We start from the raw sequence: 21,835 nt of genomic DNA, 5'->3' as shown, positions 1-21,835 counted from the left end.
TTGGCCCAGTACCAGAGATTTGACATCATTGGCATAAATAAAACCATGAGTTCTGTGACTGGAGTACCCTTTTGGATACCTATAGGCTCTTCAGGAGGGATAGGCAGAAGAAGCAGAGGGGTGGCACTGTATGGAATAGAAGGGTTAGAATGTGTGGAGCTCACAGCTGGCAATGGCACAGTTGAGAGCCTCTAGATTAGAATCAAGTGGCAAACAAATAATGTGGATGTCATCATGGGAGTTGGCTGTAGACCTATAGCCAGGATGATGATGCCGACAAATCAGTCTTTGAGGAACTAAGGGCCACCTCCAAGTCAACTGACCTTGTCCTTACTAGGGACTTCAGCTTGCCAGAAATGAACTGGAAGCATCACACAGCTGATAACAACTCAGGCCAGAAGATTCCTCAAAACCTGGACGTGCTTTAAACTCTTCATGGTGCTGCCTTGTGTGCAAGTTGCTCCTTTGAGTTCAGTCTATTACCAATGTCATCAAGTAGCACCTGCAAAACTGGGAACTAAATTCATAATTAAGAACCCCTTGAAACTAAAGAAACCATAAATTTTAACCTCCCTAGCACAGAGACTATTATTTCAGGAACATGAATGATTAACAGGTCTCTTAATTTTTACTTGAGGTTATAACAGCAGTTCAGTGTATAGACTCCTTACATCATTCTATGTGCAACAGGAGACCAGTACAAATATTCCACTGAGGTGGTAAAACCATATTGAGTTTTTCCAGCCACCTTGACATCCTGAAGGCAGAACTCAAAGGTACCTGTGACCTGCACAGCTCTCTTTTCAGCTTTTTATTGACGTAACGGCTCACAAGGGAAAATTACAATGCTGCTGAAACTGGGCTGGTTCAAAGGAAGAGCATGGGAAAGCCCTGCAGAGAGCTGCACTGTTTATGAAGTGAGTTTTTATATATCATTCCTGGAAAATGCGAAAAATTTTCAGAGTATAAATAATTTTTCCCCCAAAAGGATTTTGAAATGTCATGCCATGCTTTAGGTAAATTAGTTTGTTCAAATGACTGAGTTTATTTTCTTAGGGATGGGGTGGAATGTTATAAGTAATTTAATTCAAGTAAGGACAAGAAATGTAGTTGTAGGTCTTCACATCAGTCAAATTAATTTCCTCTGCCTTTTGTTCCGGTTCATACAAACATTCAAATCCACCATCAAAGTAGCAAGTTCATTTCTAAAACAACCTACTGGCTCAGCAGCTAATTGTAAGTTAAAAACAAGGTGTGGTAGCTAAGTTCAGTGCAAAACCATAAGAGTACTTCATTTCCCTGAGTATTTACCTGCAGGTTTTAAAAAAGACTCTGGCCTGCACAGTTTATAAAAACTTACTGTCCTGCACTGCGAATTTTCTTTCATATTGAAAGCTGATTAAAAAAAATCATCAGGATGTCCCTTATTTTCTGTAGGGTAAGAGGAAAACATTTTTTTCTACAATAAGACTGTAGAATTAAATACTGTGATGTCAGGCTAAGTAGCATTACTTTAGCTCCTGTATGGTTGAGTGATTTTACTATAATAGTTTCTCATAATAATGCTTTTTATCTGTAATACATAGGGGATAGAGAGACTGACAGAGCTGTAATCTTTCTTTCAGAAGCATGGTGTTAAATGAACAGGGTTCAAGTGAAAATATAATTCGGAAAGGAAGATTAAGACAGCCCTATATAAGACTGTGTCACCATTTCAAGTGAAAGATGTTAGCTCTGAAAATAATGCCATATATTACAAAGATAAGTCAACTTCACATTTGTACTCCAAGGTCTGGAATTTATTTGTTTGTGGCAAAAGGCTGTGTACAGTTATGTGTACACAGCTACTTTTGCCACTGCTATTTGCTGTTTATGTAGTGCTGTGTGTGCTGAGCACTGAATGCATTTATGAAGACCAGGGCCCTGCCCCAAAAAACCCTTTCCATTTACTAGACCACAGAACGAACAAACGTGTTCTCCTGGTTTCACAGCTGTCTGCATGTACAAGCAAAGCTCCTCTATGTGTACTGAGGCAAACTAAGCCTGGAACAGCTTCAGCATGGATGGCAGCTTCTCCTGGCACTGCCAACCATTCATCAGGACACACTGAAATTAGTGCCTTCTTCCATTGCTCTCCCAAAACTCCTGAGGCTGTCTTTCCTGTGACCTTTTAAGTGAGTATGGTCATTGGTGAATGAAAGGCAAATATGGCAGCGCTCCTGAACTGTCCTCTGACCCACCATCACAACCATGCAATGCCTGCACAATTTTAATGCTGCAAAAGAGATTTTAGACTGCCCTAAGCAATCACCAGGTGTCTCACACCTATGATTTTGCATCACATCTCCCAGAGTTAAAGCATTTCATTGCATCCAGAGAAAGGCAATGGAGCTGGTGAAGGGTCTGGAGCACAAATCTGATGAGGAGCAGCTGAGGGAGCTGGGGGTGCTCAGCCTGGAGAAAAGGAGGCTCAGGGGGTGACCTTATTGATCTCTACAACTATGGGGAAGGAGGTTGTAGCCAGGTGGTGGTTGGCCTCTTCTCCCAGGAGAATGACAGGACAAGAGGACACAGCCTTAAGCTGTGCCAGATGAGGTTTAGGTTGGACATTAGGAGGAATTTCTTCACAGAAAGGGTGATTAGACATTGGAATGAGCTGCCCAGGCAGGTCATGGAGTCACTGTCCCTGGAGGTGTTTAAGGAAAGACTGGACGTGGCACTCAGTGCCATGGTCTAATTGACATGGTAGTGTTTGGTCATAGGTTGGACTCAATTGCAGAGGTCTTTTCTAACCGAATGGATTCCATGATCCTGTGAAGTTATCACCAGTTTTAATGTACCCACATCTATGATTTTTGCATCACTCCACCCAGTCACATCAAAGCACAGAGCTACAGCATTTCACCTTTCCTGGGCCTGCATGTGACTGTGCACTGTGAGGAACAACACGGAATCATGGAATCTTTCAGGTTGTTAAAGACCTCTGAGACCACTGAGTCCAACTATTAGCCCAGCACTGCCAAGCCCATCACTAGATCATGTGGCAAGCTACTAAACCATCACGAAGCATCACATCTACGCATTTCTTGAACACTTCCAGGGATGGTGACTCAAGCAGTAGCCTCAGGGCACTTCAGGGCACAGCAGTGCCCTCAGCCCCAATCTGCGTGGTGTAACCTCCATTTTCAGCCTGCTCTGCATGGGATTTGGGGACGGTGGTGCCTTTGTGGTTCTGAGGGATGGTTGCATAGAGACAGGATGACAAAGCAGCCCTACACTGAAGGGCTGTGTTATGTCGGAGCGGCGGGCAGGCTGCGGCCCCTGACGCGGGGCTTTGCCTAAACCATCCCCTAATGCCTCATCCCCGAGCACTGCGGCCCCTTTAAGGCGTCACGTGGCTCTTGGGCGGCGCTGTAGTCCCTTGACCGGGGTGGCAACGCTGGCCGGCATGGCTAACGGCAGCGCGGGGGACTACAACTCCCAGCAGTCACGGCGAGAACGGATGAGCTCACCCGCCGCGCCCAGACGGGCGTCGCGATGCACGCTGGGAATTGTAGTCCAACGTCAGGACCGTTGATAGGTTATGGCGAGGCGTGGAACTACGCCTCCCAGCGTGCCGCGCGCGGCGGGTTCCCGTCAGCGCCGAGGGGGAGCCCCCCGACGTAAAGGGGGATCACTTTCCCCTTGTGTCCGCCATATTGGACGGTAACTCTGCCCAGCGGCGCCGGGGCCGAGCGAGTCCCCGCGGCCGTGACAGCCCCGCTCCGCCCGTGCCGCCCGGGGAGCCCCGGCCCCGCCCGGCCCCGCCCGGCCTCGCCAACCCCGGGCGCTCGGCGCGACTCCGCGCCCCTTCCCCCCACCTCCTCCTCTTCCCCGGCGCTCCCTCCTCCCGTGCCCGGGTGTCAGCACCATGAGTCCGGCCGACGCCAAGCGCGGAGCGAAGCGCCGGAAGAACAAGCGGGGCGGCGGCCTCGGCAGTACCAGTGGGCCGGGACCCAGCGGCGGCACCGGCGGGCTGGGCAAGGCCGGGGGTGCGGTGGGAGCGGCCCCCGCCCCGCCGGGCGCGGTGGGCGCCCTGCTGTCAGCGCCGGGCGGCGGCAACGGAGCCCCGGGCGGCGCCGGGGCCGCGGCGGGACACGGCGAGGTGAGCGGGGCCGGGGCGGGCGCGGTGACATCGCACACCCGCGCTGGCAGCCGGGGGGCTGCGCCTCGCCATCCCCCCGTGCCCCCGGCCCGCTCGGGCTCCGGCGGGGGTCGCGGGGCTGGGCCCTGGGCCGGCGGGGAGGGGGCGGCGGGGCTCGGCAGCGGCCTCGGCTCCCCACCCTTTGTGGGGGAAGGGCCGCGCCGGCTGCGCGGGGCCGTGTCGTCCTGGGGTTTGTCCTGAAATCGGCTCCAGCGTCCCCATCCCCGGGGTCTCACCTTAATGGAGGAGCTGTAAGAAATAGGCGGGCAGGCCTTGAGAAAGCAAAAATACACCTGTATATCTCTTTTTTTTTTTTTTTTTTTTTTTTTTCCACCATTAAGCCCTTTTTGCGGTAGTCAACTTCGTTATTAAGCATAGAAGGTTCATTGTAGCTTGGACTGTGGTTGGCACTCTGGTGCCTCGTAATAATTCAGATCTGTTATATTATTTCATATTACGGTGAAATTTATTGGGAGCAGATTGTATAGTTTAATTGATTTTTTTTTCCCAAGAAAAAATACTCAAGGATTAAGCCCTTCAAAAGGTATCATATTGGTTCAAGTAGCAAAAGAGCAAATAAGTTCATGTTCCTTTCTCTCATAAAGGTTACCTCAAGTTTTTTGTTATCAACACAGAGCTTGTGTTCAGGTATCATATTTACAGCAGCATTTCCTGCTGACAGCATCTTCAGGCCTCCATGAGCATGTCATACCACCTGCTCCATTTCCTCTTGCTCTCATAAACTTGTTGAGCATGTGAAGGGGAAATTAAAGAATTGGCTTTTGTGATGTTGTGTGTCCGAAATACCATGGTATAACAAATGGGTTTATTTTGTTCTCCATGTAGTTTTGTGCCCATCTATTTTGCTGGGTCAACAATCTGGTGGTTTAGGTTGACTTTTCCCCCCCCCCCTTTAAAACTTGGGTTCATACTCTTTCATACTTGGCTACCCAAATTCCAAGGTACTTTAGATTAACTATGTCTGTATGTCTGTCCTAATCTGATACTTACTTTGGGCATAATTTCCTTTTGGGACAGTAGCTTTTATGTGACTTAAATATCCAGAAGAATGATGCACATAATGGCAAAGAAGTGTGCAAGTTTTTATTTACAACTTTGCAAGTCATCACTCAACACTGTTCTAACTAAGCCTCTAGCAAGAAGATGCGTCTTGTTTTGTTTTACATCTTAGATCACAAGCTTTTACAGGCACAGGTTCCTAGGTATTGTTAAACATCATGCCAAGGGAAATAAAACCAGCAGTGAAGTGATGCTCAAAATGGGACATTGATGTGGTTCCACTACCCCCAATATTTTGATGTTTGTGTCTTGTCATTATGTGTTGTCTAGAACTTTGGTTCTCATCAGACCGTATGGGATCTTTTTGAAATTTATCTTAAAAGCCAAAATCACTGCTAGTCTACCTACTTCATGTTTCTTGTTTCTTTCAGACTAGGTAGTTCCTAATAAAATTTCTCAGTCTCTCTGAAAGTATTCATGTCTTGAAAATTAAATACAGTGTTTCAGCACTAAATTTTTGGGAGAATACATCTGTCTATTACACTTGCTTACATGTTATGCATACTTCTGTACGTGCACACAACATGTGACTTAATGCATTTGTAACTTTGTCTTAATTGATCTTTTTTTGCCTCTACTCTTAGATGTGTATGTGATTTGTCAAATTTCACTTTGTAGTGGGGTACAAGTGGTTCTGAAGACTGATGGGCAAGTGGGGAGTTAAGTCAGTTAAACAAACAGATCAGGTAGAGGAATAAGCCTGCAGCAGAGACCTTGATCAATCAAACAGTAAGCATATTGGAATACGGTTTTGAGGATAGGTAAATCCCTGTGCTCAGTTTTTTGGAAGGTAAATGCTTATACCCCATAATGCTCCTTAAAAGTTGGTGTTGCTTCCTCCATAGTGGTTTCAGTGACCTCTTTCTTGACGCTGTCAATAGCTTTCCAACGGTTGTGACATGAAAATTGCCATTACATAAAAGTTCAGTGATAATTTTGTTGCAAAGGTGAAATCTTAAAGCATCATTACATGACTCTTGCTGTTGTGAAAATACAATCGCCTTAATGACATGTAAAAATTTGATAGTTAAGGGTAGATGGTCAAAACAAGACTTGGTTTTTTAAGTGAAAGACTAGCAGATGTTTTTTCTGGATGAAGTTGAGAAAGAAAGCTGTATTTTATGTGGCAGATCACTTCTAAATTAGGTGCAATGTTTATTTTGGCTGGATGGAAAGTAAGCAACACATTAATAGCTGCAAAGTAGTAACCAGACTTGCTTTGCTTTCATCTTACCCAGAATATTGTGAAGTTCCCTTGGTGCATAAGAGAAGTCATCAGCCAATTCTCTGCTGAACAAACTTAAATGTTTAATCTTTGAAAATATGTAAAATATAACCATGAGCTCCCCCTGAATTGAGTGTTTGCTGCACAGCATAGTGTGTTCTACTTGTTCGCATGCTCTCATTGCTGTCATGTAGTTTCCAGCTTTTGTCACTTACCTGGTTTTAGGGCAGCCATTCTGGATGGGGTGGGCACATCCTCGTGCTAGTGTTCTGTTAGGTGTTTCTTCCAAAACTTGTCTAAAAGACAGAATGAAACAGGATGTTAAAGGAATGGTCCTATCTTGTGTGTCAGTAATTATTCAGAATAATGTATACTTGAACCTGCTTTATAAAACAGATCAAATATAGTTTAAAAATGAATGTATTTATGGTTCAAACTAAAAGCTCATGTGCCAGTATTGAAATTCTAGCTAGCCCTGTTAGAGCTAACAAATATATTTGAATTGAGGTTTTCATACGTCTTATCTGGAGGTTTTTTAAGACTGTAGGCTAAATTCTGCCTTAGAGTACAGGCTAAGTCTTGTTCTGGGATGCAAGTGGGCAACTTCTAATGGAATCTTCCTGGAAGGTATGTTATTCCATGCACATGCTTTATAGCATCTGAATTCGTCCTCTGAAGCACTGTCAGATGTTTCGGAGTGATAGTGAAATTAAGGGTGCTTTGGCAGTCTATCACTGCAAGGGAGTCTCAGTTTGGAAACCTGTAACTGTGTCAGCTTTAACTGGAACTGGAAACCAAGTCACTTAGTTGTCCAGTGCTGCTGCAGGACTCCTAGCATTTTTTCTTCTAATATGCTTATTTATAGAAATAGATCTTACTTTCTGTTGTGTTTGGTTTTGGTTTAATTCAGTAATGCATTGCATCAGGCTTTCTTAATTTGATCCTATAAATTTTTGATTGACAGTTGGATTATTGATGTTGTGAGAGGCATTTGATTATCTTTAGCAACCACTGCATAATTCATACATACGCTATAGTGAAATAGGTCATTCTTTGCTATCTTCAGGTATTTTGGGGTGAAGAGTGGTGTGTCAGTTGCTGATCAGCTGCAGAAGTACTTTTTGTTACAGGCCTGACAAATTTTGTGTTATTAAAGGGAGTCATTTAGTAGCCATTTTACAATTCTCTCACGTGCATTTTTCAAAGTATTGTATGTCAAGTGTAGTAATGTATTAAATCTTCTTACATTCGAGAGCTGTTTTAGAATTTTATAGAATACTTCAGTGGACTATTTCTTTATTATGGGGTACTGTTTTTTAAATAGAGAGTCTATATGTAGACTATCCATTGCCAGTTTCTTCAGCAGCTTTGTAGCTTGTTGCATTTTACTGATATCTGTGTTTGATTTGTGATTGGAGATTTTCCCTGTTCTCTCTTCTCCTTCCATGATTCTAACACTCAAAAGGAAGGAAACATTCAAAAAAGGAGCTTTGTCAGGAGCTCAGAAGTTCAGCAAATAACTAGCTTTTGTGCTTTTGGAGGGCCTCCTCTCCAAAAGCAAACTTATTTTGGCCAATTTTTGTCAAGGCTCAGGTAAACTAGATAAAAGCCAACTAATAAAACAGTACTATAACCTCTGCTCCTCAGGCTGAGGAAGCAGGTTCTTACAAACCCTCTTAACACTGATTTGAAGAAAAGTAAGCCTTTTCGACAGTCAGGTAGTAAATTTGTTCCTCTGACTAAAGGTAGTTCACTCATTTTAAATTTTTTTTTTTAATAGACATGCAGTGCCTGCCCTGAAGAGCTTATGCTCTGCTTTTTTAAATAAAAGGAGATGAAACAGAACGGGATAAAACTATTAGGATTTGCTTTAGATGGTATGGTTAACTTGCTAATTTAGAAGGAGAATCTAAACAGAACATTTCAAACTTAAAAAGCAAGCTTAGTGGTTGCATAACATTCACATGATCAGTTCTTTCGTAGCTTCTTCCCATGCTCAGTTAAGGCATTTTTCAGCTAATAGACCTGAGACCACAGGCACAAGTACCGGTGATTGGGTCAGATCTCGTAATGCTGCTCCTGGGAAGTGTGTGCCTGTGTGCAGTCATGACCTTGATGTATATCCAGTCCCTGAGCACTCCATTTCTCTCCACCTCCTGCACCTGCAAAATCATGGTCAACTGATAATGAGAATAATTGGTTGTGGATTGTTAAATGAAACATACCAAAAGTGTGTCTGAAAAAATGGCATCTGGTTCAGTGGTGTCTTAATCTGTATGAGGTAAGGATCCTCCTTTGGCTTTGTTAGGAGACATTCGATTCCGGGTGTGAAGGCAGATGATTTTTTTTCCCTTGCTGTATTGGCTGCAAAATGTTTGTGAAAGACTGAGAGAGAGAAGTTTTTTTTACTCTAAAATACATAGTGACTCCCTTCCCCTCCTCCCTTTTGTTTCCTGACTGTGAAAGCAAAACTTTGTTGATTTAATTTGGAGCTAGATTAGTTTGAAAAGTTGGTTCTGAAATAGGTGTATATTGATGAGAATATTCAGGGTTCTTGTCCAGTTCTTCTCCTGCAAGCTTTATTTAGGTATTTCATACTACATTATTTTCTCGGTTACGGCATTTATCCTGTTATTATGTTGTAGTGGTATCCCATCTTGAGGGGGAGTCTTGGATCCTTTCTCCTTTACAGTGAGAGGTCCAATCAGCCTCTTCTGGCCTGGCAAGGAGAGCTGAGTGGATGTGGAGATTCATTTGGTGGTGCTTGGTGCCTATGAGACTAATGTTTAGACCCTGATACGTGTGTGTAGCAAGGCTGGTCCTGAACAAATTCAGGTCCGCTGAAGACCTGTGGTGGAGAAGTGATTGGGAGAAATAACTGGGAAATAAACTTGCTTTGCTTAGGGTGTACAGGACTTCATGAATGGGCAGTGCTGGGCAGTGTTCCGGGTTTATATGGATCTGAGTAGTCAAAGAAGGTTTAATATTTATTGGGGCTCCTTCACTGGTGGGAAGGGAGGTCATATATCCCCTTTTATTAAGGTAATGAAAAACAGTCCCTACATTTTACTTTCTTCTGATATATTTTTTTTTAAATTTTAATGGTGACCAAGGTGGCTTTGGACTAGTCTGTTCTGAGAAAGAATATTCCATATGTGGAATTTTCTTAGGATAATTAAACATAATGAAAATTTTGAGTTAAATGTCTAGAAGAATACTGCAGTTTGGTTCCTTCTTTGCTGCAAATGAAGAGTTCAACAGGGAAATGACATTTTTGATGTCACTCTTAATGGTACTATGGGAACTGCCCAACTTGAGGCTTATCTAAAAATGCAATTGAATAAATATGCCTTTTTTTTTTTTTTTGTCACAACCATTACTTAATTTTGTGTTGTAAAAATTCAAGGCAGCCTATGACATTACTGACCTTCACCTCCTTGCCTGTGAGAAAACACACCAGAAATACTATTAAAGATAGGTCCGAGCAACATAGCGTTTACCTGAGGTAAATATTTTTTCCTAAATATTTTCTTGATATTTAGTTTTTTTAATAGTGAATGCACAGCTGCTTTAGTGATGCAGAAGTTAGTCCAGGCACTGTTTTGCAAAGTGGATTTTAGGGGGAAAATTAATGGGGCTACTTATGAGCCTGTTCCAGGCTGTTGAACTGAAGTTGTTCATGTTGGACTGGTGATAGCACTGGTGAAAAAATTCCTTGGGGTGGGTACTTTAACTGTGTTCTTAAATAATCAGCCTTCTTGTGCAAAGGCCACAAAGATGGTTCTCTCCATCTCAAAATTCCTAGTGATGATAGAACCCACTCAGGCATCTGAGAGGAAGGCCTTCCTGTTCTGCATCACTCTGTAGAGTGGCCATCTCTCTCCACTCTTTATGAAGGGAAGCCTGGAAGATTTTGGTACAAGCTGAGTGCCTGAAGTTGCATAATGTGATGAAAAATCTACATAGGAGGCCATGCGTAGCCTCTACCAGCTTACTTAGTTATGTTTTTTTCCTCTTTAAAAACAAAAAAAAGTTTGAGCTCAAAAAGGTTATGTTAAGTGGCCCCTCAGGTCATATCTTAAAACTTAAGGAGTAACTTAGTTCTTTTATAAGGAGGAAACAAAAGATTTACTCCGCTGTACATTTTTCAGAAGAAAATCTTTGGGTACTTCCATGAAATATTCCTCTGCACAGTCCCTCCTCAGGCCTAGAGGAATAAAACACAATAGGTTGTAGGTGCCTCTGTATTGTTACTTAGGGTGGAACATCACAACGTTAAGTCCTCATGCACAGTAGATCTTTACAATTGTCCTCCTTTCACACACTGATCTGTTGAAGTCGTCTTGTGGTAGCTTTGTCAGGTGGTTACTTGTGAAGGATGTTCAAAAACATGAGACCACAATCATCCAGGTAAATAATTTTTACAAGGTCACAGAAGTAATTATTTTGAAGTCCTGATCTGTGGACTGCCTGGATCTTGAGCAGACTTATCAGTTACGGCATCTGGACTTCAGGGCTCTCTTATGGACTCATCTCCTACTCCTCTTAGAATGTGGCTGGGGTCTTGTGGTCCAGGAGGGGCCACAACAGGCAGTGAGGACTAATTTCTGGGAGGGTGCATGGGTGGCAGTTGCTCTTAGGAAAAAGCTGCTGGTTTGTTTTTTTTTTTTTTCCTTTAACTGCTTTGGCAGCAGTTCAGTGGTCTGTGTTGAGCTGCAGACAGATGGAGGATGTGATCAGCTGTTGGGGCAGTGTTTGCTGCTCTAAATAGCTATTTCTTGTCTTCTCCAGGGAAAGGTAGCAGGCTGGATAGAAGCGTCTGGCTGGCAGCACAGGAGACTTCACTGTTCTAGATGTAAATTTTCAGATGCCCATCTTTATTCTTTTAGATATTAATTATGCCTACAATATCAAAAGTGATTGTTTAGTCATGGCTTGCATTGCAATGTCAGCTTTGCTCACTTTGATTCTTAAGTCAGTTGTTGCTCTTTTTGGAAGTAGTAGCTTCTCTTCTTAAAGCAAGACCAAACTGTGTAGAGAACTGGGTAGTGGTTGGTTTATGTCACAAACCTGTACATGTGCTGTAGACATGTGCTTTTAAAAGATGAGGTATTAACACATGCATGTATCACTGGCATATACAACTCTAGTGATTGATATCTGTTTATTAAATAATATATGGTTGATAAGTTATCTGTAGTAATTAAATCCAGCAATTGCCATTTAAAAATGTAAGGGCTCCATGGACCCATAACTATTTGTAGTTTTCTGAATTAGGAATAGAAACACTGGCAACTGAAGTCTGCACTAAGGGTTTTACTACTTAGACTTCTGTGGACAACAGTGAATTAATTGTGAGATATTTTTTTTTGTAGTTATCTTTTCCCTTCCCCCTTAAGGTTTCACCTCCTTTAGGAAATCTGCAGGCATAGCAGAAGTAGCCTCTGAAATTAGTCCTCAGAAAGGGTACTGGAGAGTAAAGAGTATAGTAGTAGGCATGTTTCTCTACAGCATCAGAAGCTGAAGGAAGTTTTACAGTACTGGGAATCTCATTTAGTTGTAACACTCATAAAGCTGTTGAGAAGGGGGGAAATGCATATCCGTGTTGTGTTATGACCATCTATCTCCTGAGCCAGCTGTTATCAAAAATTGGTCATCTAAGCTAATACATGATCTGGATTTACGGTAGTAATTTTCCTCTCAGGTGGGCTCAGCACAGCTGTGTGCTGGCAGAGCTGGCTGCTGCCTGAGCTAGTGCAGGATAGCTCAGTGTTAGTGTTGAGCTCTACCCATTGAATGTTCTTTCTTTACCACCAACAATCATTTAGGAGCTATAAACATGGATATTTGTCAGCTAGACTGACACCTGAACAAGGCCCTGAAGCAGCATCTTTTTATGTACTTCGTATGTAGAAAACCCACTGCTTTCTTGGGGACTGGTCTTTTTTGGTCTGCTTTTATTCTCGTATGTCAGAAGAAACAGGTGGCAGTTACAGGCCTGGTAAGTTAACAGAAGTGTGTGGGTAGTGAATGAGGGTGGGGTCTTTCAAAGGATAGAATAAAACTAAAATGGGTCTTTTTTTTCCTTTTGGATGAAGGAGATGAGTTAATGTGAACGAGGGGAGAAAGCAGTAAAAGAGCAAGTGTTATTGATGTTACATGAGCTATGCTTGGCCTTTTGAAATGGGCAAGCGAGTTCAAGAAAAAAAGAGACTCTTGAACATGCTAGCTAAGCACAGCATGATGTAGACTTGTTTTTTGAATTTGTCTGAGAAGTTCTGGTCATGTCCCTCAGGTTTTGAGTGTCTGTCATGATACCAGCATTGTAAAGTGAAGTAAGGAAAAGAAGGCTGTCAGTTGAATCCTTTTTCTGAAAGTCTGTTAATTAATGCAAGCCATGACTCTAAAGTCTGTGTATTAGGACATATCTCATTATGTATATAGTGTTGAAATATGTTGGAAACCATATTAAACGTAATGTACACGTAGTGTTCTAAAGTGTGGTGAGGCACTACCTTGACTCCTGGTCAGCTTTCAGCTTTGTGCTGTCAAACTGCATCTATGATGGCTCCTTACAAGCAAAAGATGCGGCTTTAGGCAGGGGTGCCAGACTTGAATACACTCTGCCACCCACTTCTCTCTTTGAGGCTCTTTTCAAAGTGAGAGAACTAGTACAAACAGCTGTTTGTTGATGTGGTTGAAGTCAGTACACTAACTGCGGGCACTGCAAATTTGTGATTTCTTCTGTGTTTCGGGGCTAAAATAATTATGGTTTTAAACTAAGATTTTTTTTTTTTTTTTTAAATACCAAAGCTTGTTTTCTGGTTTTTGGTGGTAGGGTGTTTTTGGGTTTGTTTGTTTCTTTCTTTCCCTGTGTGCAGAAATAGAAACTTTAGCTGTCAGGGCAGAAGTCTTCCTAAGATGGGAATGTGATGATACCATTGAATTGTACACAGAATTGCTGAAGTTGGATGAGACCACTGGTGGGGTCATCTGGTCCAACCTGCCTGCTCAAGTAGGGTCTTCTTCTTAGAGCACATTGCACCAGATTGTTTCCAGACAGTGCTTGAATATCTCCAGTGAGGGAGACTCCACAGCCTCTCTGGGCAGCCTGTTCCAGGGCTCAGTAACCTGCACAGTGAAGAAGTTCTTTCTCTTGTTCAGGTGGAACTTCCTATGCATCAGTTTCCACCTCTTGCCTCTTGTCCTATTGCCTGGCACCACTGAGTAGAACCTGGCTCCATCTGCTTGACACCCTCCTTTCTGATGCTCATAGACACTGATAAGATGTACCCTCTCAGTCTTCTCTTCTTCTCAAGGCTGAACGGTATTTCAGATATTTCTAATATTAGGTGTTTTTATCCACTGAGATTGGTAGTTTAATTTAAGAATGCCTTGAGTAAAGCATGTTGTCATAGGCAGACTTTAGTAGTTTATAAATATAACAGCAAGTTAAGGAACCTCTTTCAAATTCTATAAGCATATTAAACCCAACAGTTGAGTATTTCAAACGTATTGTAGGGAATATTTCACAGAGATAGATATGAGGTTCTGAATTTGGATAACACTAATGGTGATGCAAGCCCAGAGACGCTTATATGGACAGATGCAGTGAGTGAGGATGTGTGTGTGCATGAACTGAGGCTTTTTGAAACATGGTATTTTTGAATGTGGGTTAAAGAGGTTGCCATGTAAATGTAGGAATGAAGTAAGTACTTTGTATGTGTGCATGGAAATTACTTTTGAGTAGGAGAACACGCACATATGTGGGCTACCAGTGGACAAAGAAGTATCTGAGTAAATGTATAAAGGTTCTTTGCCACACCGTGTCTCATCATGAAACCAGTCATTGGGAACAGAAGAGTTTGCCTTAAAATGCAGTTCTGAGCCACAGAATGGTTCTGCCAGCCTTTAGTGTTTAATTGGTGTGGAGTTAATGACCAAAAGATTTCTTAATTGCCATAATGCTTCCAGGCTGCTTATCTTCAATAAGCTGCTGCCCCAACAGATGGCTTGCTAGTGTTTTAGCTGAGGTTCACTAGATGTTTTTCACAATTTTTTTTTAAATGGCCTTATCTATGTGGCTGTAGCTAAAGTGTAGATGAAACCCAAACCTTCACTGGAATAAGCTTCAGATGAATTAAGGTTTTACTTTATCACCCAGCAAGAGATGGAACTCTCCTTTACTGTCAAAGAAACTTCTCAGTTTTATCTGTGTGATCATCTTTGTTTTATCTTCACTTTTTTTACTGGCTACTCCCAAGATTTGTCTCCACTATACTGTCATTCTCCACTTCTTTTAAAGGAGTCTGCAGGGAATTGTACTGGTGTCTGCTGTGATTTGAGACAGCTTGCAGCAATGGCCTGAAGCTGACTAGGTTGGGGCTTTTTTAGCATCATAAGAGTCTGAACCACAAGAATAATTAAAATTAAAGTTCCATCATTTTTAATATAAAGAAGCTTTCAAAAAAGATTCTTATGCTTTCAAAGGAAAAAAATTACCGTTACTTTTTTTTTCTGTGTGGAAAACAGGCTGCCATACTTATACAGTATCCACTAGTTACAGGTTTGAAACCTTATGTAGGAGGATATGGAACTGTGTACTGAGAAACATTGCATAGGAACCAAGTTAAATGTTAATTATTATTTAATGTATTTGGAAGTACTGTCATTGGTGACCTTACTGCTTTTCAGAATTATGTGGAAATTATGACAATCACATATTGAATATTATTTTGACTGCTTGTTGTAGGTTTTTTGTAAACTTGATGGCTGTATCTTAAAAAATGAAGAGGAACATTCTTCTGTCAACATTTAAAGTCATTCTGAGCCTATGTTTTCATTTTTAATCAGGTGAAAAATCTAGTGATTGTATAAGGTTTAGGGGATTGTTCTGATCCCTAGAAATTTAAGACATTGGTAGTAATGGCCTGTGGTAATTTATTCTTTAAGTAGAACGTTCAGACAAGTCTGAATGTGTGCTTGTCTTTGTGGCTTTGGACTAAGGTCACAGAAATGAGCATTTGTCTAAAGGTGAAGCCAGTTTTGAAGCAAACTCTTAAGTTAGCAGGTTGCACCTGATGGTGTTGCCTGTTGGTGAGATTGGCTCATCCTCTCAGTCAGTAAGGTGTTACTGATGATTTGATGACTAAGCTGCAAAAGTCCACGGTAGTCTGTGTCTCGTCTGCTAAAGACTAGAGGATCCTAACTGGTGTTAGAGCTCTGTTGCACTGAAAACAGTAAAAAAAAAAAACAAACCCAAAGAAAGTTACTCCCAACCCTGTTTATATTTGTGATAATCCTGAGAAAGTCAACATCCTTATCATTAGCTTTTTACATGGAGTCTTCACTTGGTGAAACAGTTTATAAATAGTGTGCAATGTTACAAAAAGGAGGATACAGAATCACACAGTCAATTAGGTTGGAAAAGACCTCTGAGATCATGGAGTCCAGCCTTTGACTGATCACCACCATGTCAGCTAAACCATAGCACTAAGTGCCATGTCCAGTCATTTCTTGAACACCCTCAGGGATGGTGACTCTACCACTTCCATGGCCAGTCCATTCCAATGTTTAACAACCGTTTTCATGAAGAAATTCCTCCTAATGTCCAACCTAAACCTCCCCTGGCACAGCTTGAGGCTTTTTCCTCTTGTCCTGTTGCTGGTTGCCTGGAAGAAGTGACTGACCCCCACCTGGCTACAGCCTCCTTTCAGGTAGTTGTAGAAAGCAGTAAGGTCACCCCTGAGTCTCCTCCAGGCTAAACACCCCCATCACCCTCAACCACTCTTCATGGGACTTGTCCTCTAGACCCATCACCAGCTCCATGTCCCTTCTCTGGACCTCAGTGACTTTCTTGTAGTGATCAGCTGAGAACTGAACCCCAGGACTCAAGGTGAGGCCTTCTCACCAGCGCTGAGTACAGGGTGATGGTCACTGCCCTGGTCCTGCTGGACACACTATTGCTGAGCCGGGCCAGGTGCCCTTGGCCTTCTTGGCTACCTGGCCACACCTGGTTCATGTTCAGCCACTCTCAACCAGCACCCCCAGGTCCTTTTCCACCGTGCCCTTTCCAGCCACTCTGCCCCAGCCTGTAGCACTGCAGGGGTTGTTGTGACCCAGGGGCAGGACCTGGCACTTGGCCTTGTTGAACCTCAGACCACTGGGCCCACTGATCCAGCTGTCCAGATTTCTCTGCAGAGTCTTCCTACCTTCCAGCAGATCAACACTCCCACTCCAACCCTCAGTATATGAAGTATTGTCCTAATATTAAAAAATAATTCCGAAATAATTGTATTTTTATATTTTGTTTTTCCCAAGTTAGGGATGAATTCTTCTGATGGAAACAAATTTTTCTATGGTTTCTTTGTTACTGCTGTATTTCCTTCTTTTTTATAACAGGAAGTTAGTCTTCACTGTTTTATTTTACTTGCATTGTCCTGTCTCTGACACTTCTGCCACAAATATATTCTTTGTATAGTGTGCTTGAGTAATGTAACTTTTTGAGGTTACATGCGAAGTTTTTTTAGTGTTGGTATTAACTCATGATCAGCAAAAATTAGCTAATGCAATGGACTGCCTTTGTTGGTGCTTTTTAGACTTTTTATTTATGACTAGTAAATTTTTAGTGTCCTTGTCTTATTCTTTTTCACCAAAATGGATCTTGTGTAGGGGGATATTTGTGGCACGAGAGAGTTTGCATAACTATAGCAGTAATCTATTAATGAGTGTTATTACATGATCAGGAAGGTGTTAAGTCTGATGATTATTTCTTTTGTAGGTGTCTCTGCTTAGTGGGCTTTCCGGGGGTTTAGTGGAGCACGAATCCCTGTTGTTAAAGCATGAGAGGATCACTGGAAGATGATGTCTTTCTGGCACCTGTTGTGTCTGATCTTCCAATATGCTGTTGGGATTCTTTTCCTCTTAAGCAAAATTTGACTGATGCTGTTGAACAGGGAGGATGTCAGAAGCTCCTCTTCATGGAAAACCAGTCCTCGCTGTTACACGTCCTGAGCTAGTTGGCCTACCTGGAGGGAAATTATACTGGAGAGGCTTACAACTCCACTATATTGCCATAAATAGGGGTGGGAGAGGCAGAAAGGGTGTGTGTTGCACTGCTACTGTGTGGATTTATCCTCCTAATTAGGCTGTCTTTTTTTTTTCCATTTTCTTAATCACACTTGTGCATTTGTGAGAGAAGAGCACATGTGTGGGTAACTGGTGAGTAGGCACTGAGTAGGGAGGTAGTCTGACCACCACGGTGTATCAGGAGCTGGGTAGCTTCCAGGGAAGTTTAGCTTTTTGGGCCTGTTTTTTCCCGTTTGTGAATCATCTCAGGTGGACTCCACTAATTCTTGAGCTTTTAATCTTCTTTTAAAATGTTAAAGCACATTAGTATTTGCAATTATATATCTTGATACATATTAAAAGGTGGATGATTTGTCTGAAAAATGCAATTGATTTTCTTTAAGATCATTTTGTTGTGGTTTTTTGTTGAGTTGTTGTTTTGGGGTTTTTTAATTGCAGTCTAGGAAGTAGACATAAATCCAAGCAACTATCTTTAAACCAGCTCCTTAAAACTGGCACTGAAGTTGAATATAATATTCCAGAATATCTTATCAGTGCTATAAAGTCTTAACTTCAAGGTTTTTTCCATCCTTATTTTTATCTTGTTCATCTCTCTGTCTTCTGGCCAGTGGAGACAGTACTGATTCTACTTTTGTTACTTGTTTGTTTAACCTGCTCTTAAAGTGACCTATTTGATGGAGACTCCACAACCTCACGAAGCAGCCTATTTTCATTCTTAACTACTTTGCTGTTAATTTTCTATTGCATAGAAATCTCCCTTGCTGCAAGTCGAACATTTTATTGCTTATTCTGTTTGCTGTGGATAGAGAGAACTGACTCTTCCTCTCTCCCCTCAGTATTTTGGTCTGTAAGGTTGGTGTCCCCAGTTCTCTCAGCCTTTCAGGTGATACTGTCTGTGTCTGGTGGTAATTCTGTTGTGGCATTTCTCTAGCTGTCCCTGTCTGGCTTGAAGACCTGTGTTCAGAATGAGTTACAGTTGTCCCTCTGACACTTACTGGAGCAGTATTAGGTGAAAGGATTATGTCCTGTGTCACATAAGCTATGCATCCCAAGGTAGCATGAGCTTTTTCCAACAGTCTGACCTTGTTGACTGCACTTTTGCATACAGTCACTTAGGTCTATTTGGAAATTCATGGTAATTGTCAAGATGTTACTATTTAGTTTGGTCATGAGAAAGTTTCAGTACTTAAGGCTGTCAAGAACATTAATCAAGTAAATAATGACATATATTCTTCCTCCCCTGTGTAACTCTTTCACTGAAGAAAATTTTACTGGTTTGACCACAAGCAAGGTGGCTGTTCCTCCTCTCCATATCATCTAAGTGCTTAAAAATTTTGTTTGGATATATTTAACTTTCCTGGGAGGTGAAGACAAACCATTCCTCAGGTGTTTCTATCTTCACTATCCTTTTTTTTCCTCTGTCAATTTTTGGGGGTTTTTAAAATATTTTTTGGGTGGAGGGTTGGGTTTTCTTTGAGGGGTGAGGTTGGTTCTTTGTTTTAAAGAAAGGGTTTAAATAGTTCACCTTTTTCTAAGCTTCTGATTATCTAAGGCATCCTCCCCAAGTTTTCAAAGATAGGATTATTGATTTTGAGGTGGCTCAAAGGATTTCCTGAGGAAGTTTCTTGAATGTTATCAGATCTAGCCTACTTGGAAAAAATATAAGTATGGCTGTTTCCAATAGTCAGCTGATTCTGGGTGGATATTTTTACTCATTTACTTGTGCTAATTGTGCTGGTCACCTGCTTGTAGTTGATCTCTTTGGTGAGGACTTTTTCTTCATCAGTCTGTTTTCTCTGTTCATTCAGTAATGGAGAAATTCTAGTAGTAGTAGTAGCATAGTGATAGAATGATTTCTTAGTAGCCTCAAGCTGTTTTGTAAGAATTACTTCATTTTATGCCTTTAGCCTTTTATACTTGTCCCTCTTATTCTCTTGCCATTGTTAAGCTTGTTACTCCCTTTATGTGTCCTTTTTCTGAGTCATTATTCTCTTGCTGTGTTTTCTGTTCTCTTGCTGTGCTTGGTTTTCTTGAATTTGTTTGTTTCTATTGTGTCATTTGAGAATTAGCTCTTCCTTGCTGTAGACTTGTCTTGTGTGAACTCTTATTTGGTGATGTGAAATCTGTCTCTTGCTGTTCTTCCTTCCTTTCCCTCTTTAGTAGCCATTGAATTGATGGTTCACTTCCAGTGAAACTGTCTCTTATTGTTTACTGTCAATTACTTTTTTTTTTTTGCAGCTACAGCTAAAGGAAGTGTCTCCAGTTGCTTTCTGTGTTTTAAAAATTAAATTCCTTGAATCATTCCCAGTAGGTGCCTAGGTTCTTGTTATCTCCTTGTAACGAGGAGTGGGGTTTTTTTCCCCTTTCAGAAAGAGTATCATCTGTCTGTTGGCCTTTTTTGATGGTCTCTAGTAAGCTTGCAGCTTGATAGCGCTTGTGCTTTCCTCCTTTTATTATTTGCAGAGTTTCAGGATACCTTTTTCTGCTTGTATCCTTTGGCTATAGGGCATAACACTCCTCAGCACTTGGATTTGTTTGGTTTGGGTTTTTGTTTGTGTGTTTAGGTTTTTGTTGTGGTTTTTTTTTCTGTGAACTGTCTGGATCCTCTTTGTGTTAATATTCCAGTGGGAAAGGGACTCTTGTGGAGTAGATTATAGTCTTAATCTCATTGACAGAATTCTAGCTCCTTTTCTTTTGCTTTATACCTTAGTATGCATTTGTCTAAGACTGATGGATTGGTTACTTGGATTTTATGAACTTCTGTGAATAATTACTTGTCCTTGCTTCTAGGCTCTTGCCCTGGTATATCATCTTTGGACTCCTGATGTTTTGCTCATGATTCTAGTGAAAAATAGTCTTCCCTCAAGTTAACAACCAGGAAAGGCTTTTTTTGTATGTTAGTTCCTTGTAATCTTCTGCATTGTCACCTACCAGAACATGGAACCTCATCACATGGTCAGAGGGGCCAAAGCTGTCCTTTGATAGCATTTTCAAACTCGTGGGGTCATCTGCAAGGAGAGTTTGTTCCTGACAGTGTTAGGGTGTGGAGAGCTGATTGTGAGCATCTTACTTGTTCTCAGTTGTTGTTAGTAGTATCCATAAAGAGCAGTTGGTGTGATGAATGAACATTGAACAGCTTTTATTTTCTTGGGTCTGAGAGAAGCAAAGAACATCTGGAGCAGTATGCACCCAAGTAGGGCCAGTATACAGCTTGTTCTCTATGGTGTTTTTTCTGATACAGCTGTTTACTTGGCTTTGTCTTTTGCACTCTCCTCTTGAATTGCCTTAAAGACTTTGCAGTCACAGATGTCTCGGCTCAGCTGCCTCCTGCTTCTCCTTAATGCCTCACCCCCAAAAACAAACCAGACAATCCAAATCTCAAAACCACTTTCTAAGAATCTGTAATGTAGAACTTAGTGCACTGTTTGTTTTCCTTGTAATCTTCCTTGATACAGGAAATACAAGCAAGTGTTCCTACAAATCCAGTCCAAGATATAAATTTGTCTCTGTCTCATTATAACCTTTTCATTCTTGGGTCAGGGAACATTTCAGATGAAAGTTCTGGAGATGCTACTTTGATATTTTGTTCCTTATATGTGTGTTGGGATCATGATTGTCTTCCTGCCATTTACACCCCTGCATTTTGGTGAGGGATAGCTGAATCAACTCCTGGACTCTCTGATCTCTGCTTCTTAAGTTGCAGCAGTAAATTTGGGTCAAAGGACTTCAAGCTTTATACATTTCCTCATTTGATTCAGTAAATGTCTGGTCCCTCCCATGGTGGTACTTGAAGCAAAACATGTGTTTCAGTAGTGTATTTCACATGTCCATAAGAAACTTAATAATGTGATGTGATGTATGTGTGTATGGTGAGCATTGAGAGCTCGGCAGTTTGAGGATAAGGAAGTGCAAGGACTGAGGTAATCTTTTGTGGATATTCGCTTAACTTGGAGTTTTATTAACTCTGTAGTGATTTGTTAGAAACACAACCTTTGAGTGCAGTTCTGATGTTAAAGCTTACTTGCTGCATCTTCTCCCATAATTTTGCTGATTGCTCTTAACTATTAAACTAGGATTCTGCTTCTTACTGATGCTGATTTCTGCAGAATTGAAATGGCTTAGAAATAGAGAATCATTTCTCTGGCTTGTACTCTGTGTCATATTCTAGTACAGCATATACAATTTGCCTGACATTTCTTTTTATCTGTTGTGGGAAAAACATGGCTAGTTTTAGAAATTGCATTTGGTGGATCATTCTG

At 41.6% G+C, this 21,835-nt stretch overlaps 1 protein-coding gene across 2 annotated transcripts in view; it reads left to right on the top strand.

Moving 5' to 3' along the window:
• The first annotated feature begins 3,711 nt into the window (after window positions 1-3,711).
• FAM193A (family with sequence similarity 193 member A) overlaps window positions 3,712-21,835 on the top strand; it is a 78,437-nt gene continuing 60,313 nt past the window's right edge. For both annotated transcript variants that reach the window (XM_082282547.1, XM_082282546.1), the window contains exon 1: window positions 3,712-4,144. In XM_082282547.1, coding sequence (XP_082138673.1) covers window positions 3,911-4,144 — 234 coding nt within the window. In that variant the 5' untranslated portion in view covers window positions 3,712-3,910. The remainder of the gene's footprint in view (window positions 4,145-21,835) is intronic.

Source organism: Coloeus monedula, assembly GCF_965178545.1.
Source record: "Coloeus monedula genome assembly, chromosome: 5".
Taxonomy (NCBI): Eukaryota; Metazoa; Chordata; class Aves; order Passeriformes; family Corvidae; genus Coloeus; species Coloeus monedula.
The sequence above is the reverse complement of the archived record's forward strand: the minus strand, read 5'-3'. Positions and strand labels throughout refer to the sequence as shown.